The 14265-nt window shown below is 39.0% G+C and overlaps 1 protein-coding gene across 1 annotated transcript in view; it reads left to right on the forward strand.

Moving 5' to 3' along the window:
* The first annotated feature begins 2830 nt into the window (after positions 1–2830).
* adgra2 (adhesion G protein-coupled receptor A2) overlaps positions 2831–14265 on the forward strand; it is an 84790-nt gene continuing 73355 nt past the window's right edge. Inside the window, exon 1 of the mRNA XM_088335783.1 lies at positions 2831–3638. Within this exon, the coding sequence (XP_088191909.1) occupies positions 3382–3638 (257 nt within the window). The 5' untranslated portion in view covers positions 2831–3381. The remainder of the gene's footprint in view (positions 3639–14265) is intronic.

Genomic DNA, 14265 nt, shown 5'->3' on the forward strand with positions numbered 1-14265 from the left:
TTTCACACTCACAGTTTGAACCCTGCTGAGTCAATAGTCACAAAGTGTCTTTTTATGGCCTTACAAATGAGCCATTTGTGTGCCTTTTCGTATTTCTTGATAACCGCAAGCTTTGTTTCCATGGTAATCATGTTGTCGCTTCTCCCTTTAGCATCACTGCAAGCTGGTATAGTAGACCCGGCTATTCTTTTTTGGCGGGACTTCACTGAAAAAAGAAGAGTGCCATTGTTACGGTCGTGCACGCTGGTTTGATTTTCTCTCTCTCCCCCCTCTTGCTTGCCCTTGCCTTTTTTGGTCACTTACTTCCTGGCTCTAATTCCCAGCCACAACTTGTGTCACTTGTCCTGATGACACTCTAATCACTCACTGTTTTCTGGGCTTGGTGCTAGCCTGTGGCCTCTTTTGTCACATTCCAAACCTTCTTTTTACAGTCTTTTTTTGTTTCCAGTGTAGCGAACCTTTGCCTCGAGTGATGTGCTTCTCGGGTGGAATCCCTGAAGCGTGTGCTGCTTAATTTAGACGAGTGGTTCATGAACTGGGAGTTTGAAGCCCTGCAAAGCAGCTCCACGATGGGACAGATTCAGGCAAAGAACCGCTAGTATTCAGTGCAGTTCAAAATAAAAATGGCAAAGAAACGCTATGCATTCTGCATAACGTAGCCTGAAAAAACTTAAGAAAAAAACGTCAGACATTGAAGGAACTAAATAAAAAAAAATTAGCACTTTATTTTCCTTCCTTGTTTCACATTTTCACTTTTTGCCCAAGCACAAACATAGTCAAGTCAAGTCATGTTTATTTGTATTGCCCTTAACCACAAAAAGTCTCAAAGGGCTGCACAGACAACAGATTTTTGCAAACTACAGACTATTATTACACCATCCCCTGATCTAGAACCTACATAAGGGCAAGGAAAAACTCAAAACCTCAGCATGAAGGAATGAAGAAACCTTGAGAAGAGCAGAACTTGAGTCAATCCCCCTTCCAGGATGACCAAGCTGCAATAGATGTTGCATAAACAAATTAAAATAAAATATAAAATAATTAAAATTTAATATCATGTAAAAGATAAAATAATAGACAAAGCAACACAGACCAATTCATGTGTTACTTGTGTGTCTTTATGTGTCTGTGTGTGTGTCTGTGTGTGTTCAGAGCATGATTTACACCACACCATTTCGATATGTGATGTTTTGTCCACATGATGGCGTAGTCATGTCATCTTGAAGCCCCTTGGTGTGTGAAGCATTTCCCTCCAGAGCTTCACTGCTTCATGGGGCTTCATTTAGCTATCACGACTTGCCTACTTTCCCGACCGCGGGTAACGCCTGCCGCACATTTGGACTGTCGCTTTTGCGGACGTAAGTTTTACCAGATCACCAACTCCTTGCCTGCCTCTTGGACCACGACCGCTGCCTCCGGTGATCAAGATACTTTTGCCCCGATACCCGATATCCCCTGAGCCGACCTTGTCTAAAATAAAAACCACCGTATTAATCTGCGATTCTGTAATGTGATTCTACTCGAACCCAGAGTGGTCCTGACAACCATTGTGCTATAAAATAAGGCGGAAAACCTTTAAAGTTGTGAGATGGTTACACAAGAAAATACATGAAATGTGCAAGACATTTATCAACATATGAGTAGTGTAGGTAATGTTGTTTTCAAAAAGCAAGTAGCATACCTGTCAACCTCCACGGCTCCATGCCCTTACAAACTGTCGTATTTTCCCGTACAAGGTACAAAATAATCTTACACCATATTTTTCTTTTCAAACGTGTTTATTTATGTAGTTTAACATGTTAAATTGTACATGTGTTTCGTTACATCATATATATGGTTACTTAACATTTAGTTGTGAGATGCTGGGTTGCTCGACATGAATGAGGTTTATTGTAAAAAAAGTTCAAAAATTAAGTAGCTTGGACGTTCACCGTAGAAGGAAAAAAGAAAGAAAGAAAAAAATCGGAATAAAAAGAAACAAAAGAAAAAATACTATCACAAAATGAAAAAGAAACACAGAAAATATGATTACAATATTTATGAATCTACAAAAAAGTTGACAAAACATCTTGACTTTTTTATGCTCAAAAAATTTAAAGTCAACAACATGGAATCCCCAAAAGAGAAAAAAAATGTATCTTGCTGTTGATTAGTAGGGAGACGGCTTACTTTTTTACTTCCAAAAGCCGGCTCGTTGAGACGTTTCGTTCGCAAATAACACGTGTCGGTACTGTCAAATATAGGACTCACAATTTTCCCTCATTCGCCTATTCTTAGAGCGCATTAGTTAATACTATATTTGTAATCGCTATCTAACTATATGGTAGTCACTATTTTGAAAGGTGACATGATCCGAAAAGACATGACGAAAACAACTCAGAGGAGAGCGAAAGACTGTCGCTTAAAATGGCGTCAAGTTGGCTGGGGCAGCCCGCGGTGGCAATCTGGAGCAAAAGTAGTGCACCCCTTTGAAATGTTATAACAGCGGAAAAATTGCCATTTTACTGAAAAAAATAGCACCGTTACGTAACAGTTTTATTTGTTAAGGCTTTATTCCCAACACTGCCTCTAAGTAACTTAAAAATTCACGTTCGTACAAGGGCAAGTTTATTTTTTCTTCTCATATACTTCTGTTTTTTTTTTATTATTAACATGTTTTTTTAACCGTCAAGAGGCGCTTGATAAAACACTCTGTCCCTTTAAAACGAATCGTTGCAAGTTGTGGAGATTGAAAGGGAAGCGCTAGGACCTGGGAGTCAATTTTGAGACGCACTAAACGAATGTGGCAAACGGTCAGAAAGAACCGCTAGATTAGGTTTTGACACCGAACATTCAACACCGGCTGACTTTTTCTTCCTATGCTTCGCCCAAATGACACTCAAGAAAACCAAGGAAGAAAGTTGAGGCGACTTGGAAAAACTTTGGCAAGACTTCTAGTTCCTGCTGCGCTCCGCCAGAGATGTCAGTGGGATTTAGAGTGTCGCGTCGAGATTTCCATCAAAAGACGGTTTCAATTGGAGCACCAAATTTACTAAACTGGACACTCTGATACATTCGTAAAACTTGCTGTAAGGAAAGAAAAATTTGGATTTTCCTTTGGATTTCAAGATAGAAGTCCCCCTTTCCAAAAAAGTGAAAAAAGGAAAAAACATTTGGAGTTGATCGAACGAAGCGACCCGCAATGACATAACGGAACAAGGTGACATGTGTTGAGTATTTCTTGTTTTAAGAACGAGACCGGCTTGTTGTGTTTTGGGTCAAACTTTTGGCCTCTTTTTGCTCAACGGGACCGAGGATAACTTCCCTCCCAACACCCCTTGGAGGCTTCATGCCTGAGATATGGGTTGACCGGAGGCTGAGCTGAGAGGCAGCCCAAGGACAATGAGCGCGCTCGGCTCGGGCATCCCAGTTTTGCCGGGTCGCGCGGTACTGATGCTGCTGCTGCTCCTGCTGGCTGGACCGGGACCGGGACCGCAACCGTCCCGGGCGTGCCGCGGGCTGCTGGGCTGCAGCTGCACCGACGAGCGCTCCAAGACGCACGGAGGACAGCAGCCCCTTGGGCGGAGGGTCAGCTGCAGCAAGGAGGAGCTGTCCGAACCCCCTGATGCCGGCCTGCTGCCCAACAGAACCGTCACTTTGTAAGTTGGCCAGACTCTCCGTGTCCTTTTTAAACTGTATTTAGCCCTCCTGGTGACCTTGAGTCAAAATTATGTTGATAACAATCCCCCGAATTATATTTTATTTCACTTTTTCTGGGTTGTCCCAACAGCAGAAACAATTGAGATGTTGTTTTCATTCATATTTCCATGTAGGCTGTAAAAAATGTTCCAAAAATGGTCCTTAAAATGAGAACAAGAGGGTAGTATGGAGTCTTTTATTTATCATTCATGTGACAATATAACATACAACATACTGTTTTAAGTTTTTTTTTTAATTTTACAATGTTTCAAACTTGTTTTATGTGTGCTCATTGAAAAAGCATGTTTCTTATTCACGATCATTTTTCTCGTTTTTGCGGAAAATATTATTTTTCGTTCGATTTCCAAAGTACAATAATTATTATTTTTCTTTTTATTAAACGCAATTATTAAAGTCAATTTTTTAAAAGTAATCACATATTCCTGATGGGAAAAAAGACTGATTGCTCCACATTGGAGGGGATTTGTCCTCCATCCATGCCAACTACACCCTTGCCTAAAATAAATCATAAATTAAAAAGAATAATATTTAAAACGAGTAAAATTAGCTACCATTTTACCATAACTACCGTAGTTCTTCAAAATAATAAGAGGAAATTAAGTCATTGATCTTTAAAATGAGCGATACGTGCCCCCAAAACACATTACATTTTACTTGGAACAATGCTTATTTCACTACATATTTCTGACTATTGTGATTTGGGGGTAAATCCCAACAAAGGTTACACTCAATTAAAAAACTACAATAACTATTTATTTTGTAATGTTTGGGTATGTGTATCTCACTCTCATGTGAAATAAAACATATTTTCATTTTTTAGTGGTGACTTCTTTGGATTCTTGAAATGTTTACCATGTAAACGTTATAAAAAGACAAAACATTTCTTTAAAAAAACGTCAAAAATGGAGGGACTTTTTTTTTCATGACAATAACGCTATGCATGTTTTCTTTATCTGATGTGAGTTTGTGTGTATATTTATTTAGGTATTTAAGTGACAGATGAAAAGGTTTGTTGCTAGATTTTCTTTTCAACTAAACGTGTCATACTTAACCATTTCACGCATCATTACGAAAAAAAACTTTTGAGGGTGGCTGAGACAGCTGTTGGAGAAAACCTTTCAGTAGTACAAAATAGATTTTGTGCATATTTTAAAATTCAGGTCTGGACTAAAAAAAAACTGCCCATTGTAGTCTTCCAGACCACATCAGCAGATAGATTTCACCTATACCATTTTAACTCGATTACTACTTGATACCAATAAATTTAATCTACAAAGACTTGTTCATTTTGATTACCAAGGTTGTCAACATTCTCACAATAATTTCCATGTATATTATTTAGTATATTTACAATAATACAAAAAGCAGCATTAATTTAATGCAAGACTAAAAGGAGAAACAGTCTAATAAAAAAATAAAACAATATTCTTGTAAATAAAAGGTAACGAATCGTTACTATTGCTATTGTAAAGGTTATGTCAACCTAGTGCCCAGAAGGTGGTGCATAAATTTAAAAAAACAAGAGATCTAAGAGCTTTAGTAATCTTGCTGCTATGACTGAATTTGATGAATAGAAAAAGTTTAGGAAAAAAGCTTTGTTTTGTATGGTAGCTCTAGGATAATCAAATTCATGGATGGATAGTTAAATTTTACAGGAAAACAAGCAATACACAATGTTGCAAACTTAAGTGGGCTTTTCAAACTTGTGAAAATGTATCCGAAAGTGTGTGTGTGATAGAGACTTTCTTTTGAGGCTTGTTCCTGGTCTTAAGTTGTAGCAAAGTTCCTTTCAGGTTATTCTGTCTTACACTGAAGTGCTGAATATGGTTGTAAACATGGTTCTTTTTTTTCAACCACAACAAGAGCCATGTGGTTTAATAACTTTCTCTTTGTCAAACTGAGCATCAATAACTTGGAGAAAGGGCTTTTCATGCATTTGATTTTTTTTTAAGTGAACATAACCAGTTTTCACAAGTGTTCCTAACATTCTGAATGTAATTTGAGGCCCGCATATACAACTGCATTTCGGATGAGGTCTTGTGACAATTAGAATACATGTTCATACAAAGTGGGCATCTTGAATTACTTTCAGTCCTCATTTGAGCCAACTGTGCACAAAGCATCACCGTCACCGACATCATCATCATAATCATCACAACCGCCTGTTCGACACTTTCAACAGTTCTCTTCTTCCATTGGAATAAGCACAAACACATTTCACTCTCGAACTGCTTCCATTAAATATGGCTTCCAATTACCTTGTGCTGAGGAAAGAAACGTGTAGCCTGTGAGAGCGGCGTGACATCATGATAATTTAGCGTCAGTACAGTCGGATATGTTCGGACCGGGATGCACTCGTTTGTGTGGTCTATTTGGACTTGAGTTGAAAGAAGGGCCGACTCTGCCAAAACATACAATCGAATGTGACGAATGGGCTCATAATGTGTATCAGTGACACATATTTGGGCGGCGTTGGTGTACGCTCAAAAGGAATGAGTTGTCATACTTTCTTAGCAGCTGCTCTCTTACTTTGTGTTCCTTCCCACAATGTCGCTGCGCTGTAAGAAAAGAGCTCCAGTGGAGCAAACGCATGAGGCACAAAGTAAGTGGGTTTGAGCCCCCGGCAGAGCTAAAGTCAGCCAGTGGCCCATTTATAGAGCCGTGCATTTAGGGTTTAATAAAGTCAGGATTATACATCTGGTAAACACATTGCAGAAAACAGGAAGGGAAAAAATAGCCGTGGTTGAGGTGATTGAAGAAAATTTCCATGGCCACACCTACTCATTATGGTCGGCTTGTTCTGGTACAAATACTCGACATGCTGCCATGGAGTTGTGGACAAAAAGGCATTTATTGGAAGATGTGATTGATTGTTTTGCATTCAACTGGTCAGAACGCCCCGTACACATGACTGAAATCTCTCGTTTACTGAAAATACTTTTTACAGTGTACCAAAATAAAAGTTACGGTCTTATGTGCAGTGTTGGGCGTGTTATTTTAAAACAGTTAGTTTCAGACACTCGTTACTTCATTTAAAAAGTAATTCCATTACCCCCAGATAACTGACACCCAAAAGTAGCGCGTCACTCTGAAAGCAACTATCTAGTTACAAATTACCATAAATGCTTGCATTGAAGCTGAGCCCCTAAAACTGTTTTAATACGGACACATAATAAGATAAAAAAGAAGAAAAAGTGTACAACCTCATATTTCTTGGCTTCTGCAAGCTTGAGAACTTGTGGACAAACATTTGAGACATTCCATATCCATTTTGTCTCTTGGCTGAATCTCCTTGTCCATTTCTGGGTAATTTGAAGACGTTTTCTTACCTCTCCATGCATGGTGAATTGCAAGAATATTTTTGCAAATAAAAAGACCAAAATTCAGCACACTTTTACTGTAAATTCTGTGCTCAACTTTGCCCCATTAATAGTGCTGTTCCTGTATAGGCCACCCCTTCCTTGCCCTCATGTAGGTTTTAGATCAGGGGATTTTGTAATAATAGTCTGTAGTATGCAATAATCTGTGGTCTGCGCAGCCCTTTGAGAATCTTTGTGAATAAGGGCGTCACAAATAAACGTGACTTGACTTGACTTTTTTTATTAAAAAAATCCCGAGGCACACCGTCAGTTTAAAATGTTTGAAAATTAATTAATGGCATTAGTTTCATGTTTTTTTTTTGTTTGTTTTGTTTTAAGCTTGAAATATCACTTTGCCTAAATTGAGACTATGTTTTTCATTTGTGGTCACCATGGCTCAGGAGGTGATACAAGTATTTTATTTTGGTCATTAATTTGTCAGTAACTTTAGATTTTACTATTTTTAAACCTCCTTTACTATGTTTTTAATGTGTGTTTCAATCAAAATAACAAAACAAACCTAAAATCAGCAAAGATGATGTGCCAGTGAACTTTAAAAAAAAAAAATTGAAGCATGTATTATTTGACCACTTGCAGGTAGCTAAAATTTACAGACCTGTCAACATATATGATTATATATTATTTCATATGACTGTTTTCTAAAATATTTTAATTTGATTGTATTAAAAAATGATTACATTTTCATTCAATGTGCATGTTTTTGGCCTACTGTGCCAATTTCCTTGCGCTTAAACATCCTGTGCCTTAAAGAGACAACTTGATGAGGTGACTTCTGTTCCTTTATTTATCGGCACAGATACTAATACCTGCGATCGGTATGGGACAGTATTCATACCTCAAAAACGGCTGAAATCTGGACCAATAACAACACCAAGTGTTGGTATGGGAGAATACTGAAGGCTTAAAGAAGGCTGGTGTCAGTAGAAATGGGATTCGGCTTTTTATCTCATTTTGCGTACAAGTTTAATAATAATGATGTCCATTACGACCTGCAAACCCTCGTCACCTTCTCAGAGCTCCATCGGCGCAACACGTATTTTATTTATATCCTTCTTTTTTAATTGGTCCTCTGACAAGAGGGGAGTTATAACACCTCACTGGAGAAAGTATAAATTTTTTACCTCTATTGACACAAACGTTGAAGAAAAAATGTTTTTAATTTCAAGTTGCCCGACTGAATATTGTGTGTGAGGGTATTTCAGTAGTTCACATAAAACAAAGCCTGTAATCGACATCAGCAAAAACGCACTTGATGAGTGAGCCTGCCCTCCAGTTGTGTCCAACGAGTGCTTCTAAGTGAGGTAATTTTGAACTACGCCTCTCACAGAAAACCCAGAGTTTGCATAGTGTCCACGCTCCAATAGTCTTTGACATTCAGTCCAGATGTGGAATGCGAGATGCTGCGTCCGCATCCACGCTCTTGCCGAAATTCCTGGATGCGATCGGACTGAAACGCGGAAAGTATACCAGGTGCGAGGTGCCTCGTGGTTCCCTCCTCCTCCTGACCTAGCCTCGACGGGGCCCGAGGACTCAGCAGGTCCAGAGGCTTCCGGGGCCAGCTTCTACGTGTAACGCACAACAGCTGGACCCTGTGAACATTCCAGCTGAGGCCCCTCACTCTCCTGGGAAATCCCAATGTGGATTTGTTTATTAAAACTATTTGTCCGCCTGTTTGTTTTCCTTGCCAGCCGCAAAGGAGCAACCGGTGGCGGCGAAGGTTTCACCTCCTCCTCACAGCTTCACGTTGCATCTGCTACTTTTCATACGCAACCAAACATGTTAAAAGACATCCTCCCTATTTTGATAAGCTCTTATCGCTGGCGTATTTCAAGTGACAGGCATCATCTGTCACACTTTCCCTCTTTTCTTTATCTTCTGCTCCCCTGTTCTCTCCCTTTCCCACCCCTTTATCACGGGCTCATCCACACGCAGTAACTCTTAACCTAAATATTTAGGCGTCTTGGTAGGAAACTGCCATGTCCAAACTCCTTCCAGATGTGAGCCTGTGCAGGCTTATGTTTGGGTCTCATTATGCGCGGCTGGGGGGGAGGAGGGGAGACGGAGGCCGATAAGCCCAGTGAAAAGTGCATTTGTTTGGGACAGACTGAGGGCAAATGATGGACGGTGCACATGCAAAGGGAAAAACAGTGGAGAAAGTGCTATATGAAGTGGGGAATGAAAGGAGGAAAAGAGAAGGTCACAGAGGAGGGAGGAGAGAAGTTTGGCTGTTGGTTCGGAGGGATGTGCCCCCAGAGACGCCAAATCCCTGCAGTTCCAGACAAACAGACAGAAAAAGGGCTCTTCGGTGTAGCATATCTTTTTTCCAAGACTTTGTTATCATTAGCTTTTTTTGCCAGAAGGAGGAGTGAAAAAAATGGATACACAATGTATACATTATAAGATGAATCACACACAAAAACTCCTTTTAGAACTGAGGCCCAAATGGTAAAACGGAGGTCGACTGACACTTTTTTATTTTACTGTTTTGAGCAATAGTACGTTTGTTTATTTGTAGGATAATAATCATATTGGATTAAGGTTGAAATCCCAATTAATAAAACAATTATTAATCGATTGAAATACTATTAAAACTCAATACAGCCATTCATCCTCTCATATTGAACACGCTTGAATACTCTGAAATATATATATATATATATATATATATATATATATATATATATATATATATATATATATATATATATATATATATATATATATATATATATATATATATATATATATATATATATATATATATACTATATACTGGACTGTCTCAGAAAATTAGAATATTGTGATAAAGTTCTTTATTTTCTGTAATGCAATTAAAAAAACAAAAATGTCATACATTCTGGATTCATTACACATCAACTGAACTATTTCAAGCCTTTTATTATTTTAATATTGCTGAATTTGGCCTACAGCTTAAGAAAACTCAAAAATCCTATCTCAAAATATTAGAATATCATGAAAAAGTTTACAAGTAGGCTATTCAACTAATCACCTGAATCATCTAATTAACTCGAAACACCTTGCGAGGGTTTCCTGAGCCTTAAAAACACTCAGCTTGGTTCAGTAAACTAAATCACAAGTATGGGGAAGACTGCTGTCCAGAGGACCATCATTGATACCCTCCATCAGGAGGGTAAGACACAAAAAGAAATTTCTCAAAGAGCAGGCTGTTCACAGAGTGCAGTTTCAAAGCATATCCACAAAAAGTCTGTTGGAAGGGAAAAATGTGGCCGGAAACGCTGCACAACCAAGAGAGATGACCGCAGCCTTAACAAAATTGTGAAGAAGAGCCGCTTCCAGAATTTGGGGGAGCTTCAAAGACAGTGGGCTGAAGCTGGAGTCCAGGTATCAAAAGCCACAGTTCACAGACGTGTCCGGTAAATGGGCTACAATAGCCGTATTCCCATGGTCAAGCCACTTCTGAACTCAAGACAACGGAAGAAGCGTCTGACTTGGGCTATGGAGAAGAAGCACAGGACAGTTGCAGAGTGGTCCAAAGTCCTCTTTTCAGACGAAAGCAAGTTTTGCATTTCATTTGGAAGTCAAGGTGCCAGAGTCTGGAGAAAGGCTGGAGAGGAGCAAAAAGTTGCTTGAAATCCAGTGTGAAGTTCCCACAGTCAGCAATGGTTTGGGGAGCCATGTCAGCTGCTGGTGTTGGTCCACTGTGTTTCATCAAGTCCAGAGTAAATGCAACTGTGTACCAAGAGATTTTAGAGCACTACATGCTTCCATCTGCTGAAAAGTTCTATGGAGATGAGGATTTCATCTTCCAGCATGATCTGGCACCTGCCCACAGTGCCAAAACCACCAGTAACTGGTGCACTGACCATGGCATCACTGTCCTTGATTGGCCTGCTAATTCCCCTGACCTGAACCCCATCGAGAATTTGTGGGGTATAGTTAAGAAGAAGATGAAAGACACCAGACCTACAAATGCAAATGAGCTGAAAGCCGCTATCGAAGCATCCTGGGCATCAATAACACCTCAGCAATGCCACAGGCTGATTGCCTCCATGCCACGCCGGATTGATGCAGTAATCCGTGCAAAAGGATTCCCAACCAAGTACTGAGTGCATTAATGGACATTTTCAAATGTTTGATGTAGTTTTGCTGTTATAAAATTATTTTTTTACTTGGTCTGAGGAAGTATTCTAATATTTTGAGATAGGATTTTTGAGTTTTCTTAAGCTGTAAGCCAAAATCAGCAATATTAAAATGATAAAAGGCTTGAAATAGTTCAATTGATGTGTAATGAATCCAGAATGTATGACATTTTTGTTTTTTTAATTGCATTACAGAAAATAAAGAACTTTATCACAATATTCTAATTTTCTGAGACAGTCCAGTATATATATATATATATATATATATATATATATATATATATATATATACATCTCATTAGCTGCACCGCTTATCCTCAGTAGGGTCGCGGGGGTGCTGGAGCCCATCCCAGCAATCATCGGTCAGTGGGCAGGGGACACCCTGAACTGGTTGCCAGCCAATCGCAGGGCACACAGGGACGGACAACTCGCTCGCTCATTCACACCTAGGGACAATTTGGACCGGCCAATCCACCTGAAATGCATGTCTTTGGAATGTGGGAGGAAACCGGAGTGCCTGGAGGAAACCCACGCAAGCACGGGGAGAACATACAAACTCTGCACAGGAATTCTGGTAGCTGGATTTGAACCCACACAGAAGGTTCCCAAGACCTTAGAACTGTGCCGCACACGATATGTATCCCTGGATTTTCACAAAGAAAAGTTTTCCATCTGCCGCAGGGATGTCGAATTTTTGGACTGGCGTGACGTCATCCACTTCGCTACAAGCACCCCTAGGGCATCATGTTCATCTGTTAATAAACAACGGGGTAGACTGCTGGAAGTGTGAATTTCCCTACGGGGATGAATAAAGTATCTATCTATCTATCTATCTATCTATCTATCTATCTATCTATCTATCTATCTATCTATCTATCTATCTATCTATCTATCTATCTATCTATCTATCTATCTATCTATCTATCTATAAGCGGTGCAGCTAATGAGATGAGATGAGATAATGGCGTTGAGCATGTTACTAATCCCTTTTTGATCACTATACCTTTAAAGATCAAGGGAAGCCATTTCAAATGGCAAATGGTAAATGGTCTGCATTTATGTAGCGCTTTTCAAGTCAATAAGGACCTCCCAATGTACTTTACAATGTGCTTCACACCTACCCATTCACACACACACTCACACACCAATAGCGGCCATGCAGCCATGCAAGGCGCCGACCTGCTTATTGGGGGCATTAGGGACTCAGTGTCTTGCCCAAGGACACTTCGACATATAACACTACTCTACCTCCTGACCTAATGCCGCCCTATTGCAAAAAGAAAAATAAGATGAATTGTCCAGCACTGTACAGTATATACACATTGCACATCTCTAATTAAGAATAACTTAAGTTCGTACTTGTAGCCAATGTATGAATTAAAGCTATCAGTGAAGGGTGAAGTCCGCCATGTTGTCACAGAGGAAGTGGCCTTGTGCCTTTTAGCTTGTCTTCCTTCTGTCATCATTGTTCGGACTGTTGGCTTCGGCCCGGTGGGTGTTGACCCAAATTAGAGGACATACATGCTGTGAGGTCAACGTGGTCGTCCTTGGCTGGTGCCCCCTCACCCAGGACAGCTGAAGTGCAAGCTATTTGCGATCACAAGTATCGAAATGTCTACAGTAAATGACATATTCACTCAAATTGGATTGCAATTTATTTGGAATTTTAAATCAACAGATCCCTTATTCTTGAATTAATCAGGCACGTGAAGGGTTCAGTAGTACAAAGAGCAATTTATAGTTCTAGTACAGGTGCTTTATGTCTTAAAGGTGGCTTTTCAGGTGCTGATTCACTCCATTAAAACTTGTATAAGGTATATAGTTTTAAGATGGATAAAATCAAGGACTTGTCATCTGAATTGTATCTGGTCCCTGAAGACGCCAACTAGAAATCCTAAATATCTGAATAGATTGTACACTTTTTAATCAATATTTTACCTAATGTTTATAAATGTAAACATTCCTTGAGGTAAAACATTCAAAATGAATACCCCTCTCTAAAAAGTGAGGAAGAATTATGATTGAATTTTTAAATCAAATACTAAAATGCTGCAGACTCTCTGTCAAACAGTACATTCTGTTCTTCTTTTGTTATGTTTGGACAAAATATAAGGCCGTATTGCACTGAGCAGCAATTGCAGAGTCGTGTGTACCATTTTGATATTTTCTCATGTTTTGTTTCCGTTGCCATCAAATGTTCTCTGATTCAAATCCTTTGTATTTTCCGTGTTGCATTTGGATGAAGTATAAAATAAAGTCGCACATGGGGAAAGAGAAGATTATTGAATGTGCATGTGAATCTCTTCCGAATAAGAAGAAATGCTGCTGACTCTGTAGTTTTTATTTTTTTTGTTATTATTTTTGGAATAAATCATGGTGGGGAAAAGGAACAACTGAATAAGAAATATACTGATTTTATTTAGCCACAGAGAACCCACAAGTCATAATTTTCCAATGACAAAAAGGGCTCTTGGGTTCGCCAGGGTTAAACATAAAGTTATGCAGTACATTTTACCTCAATATTCTGACAGCAATGCTTGATTGTTGGCTTGCATTTTTTTGCATAATGCCACAGCTTGTTTACAAATAAGTCAACATTGTGTAACAACATTTTTCTATAGTTACCTTGTTGTAAATATATATATTTTCCTTTATTTTTCTGAAAAGTTAGAAATTAATAAGAGGGTGGATTTTCTCAAGTAAATGGTATATTCAACTGAAAAAAAACAATTCAAACATACAACAAGTCACATAAACAGCCCCTCAACTGTTCTTTCTGAGGGATTGAATTTTGCTATTGTTAATTCCAGTGTTGGGTAAATTTTTGAAAGTAAATCCCGCTGTTCAGAAATGTATTCACGTCCTTTTTTACCACCTGCCTCAATATTTTTAAACACGAGTGTCTAAAAGGGCTCTTCATGTAATCGAGTTAAAAAAATTCAAATGTAACTTCACACATTATTAGTATTACACGTGATGTGTTGCACATTAACAGAAAAACTACAATGTTCAAATAGTTGGCAATTGTTTGCTTTGAATGCATCTATAGACATTCTCAGTCTGAG

This window comes from Urocampus carinirostris, chromosome 5, assembly GCF_059441175.1.
Source record: "Urocampus carinirostris isolate Australia breed hairy pipefish chromosome 5, RoL_Ucar_1.0, whole genome shotgun sequence".
In the NCBI taxonomy this organism is placed as follows: domain Eukaryota; kingdom Metazoa; phylum Chordata; class Actinopteri; order Syngnathiformes; family Syngnathidae; genus Urocampus; species Urocampus carinirostris.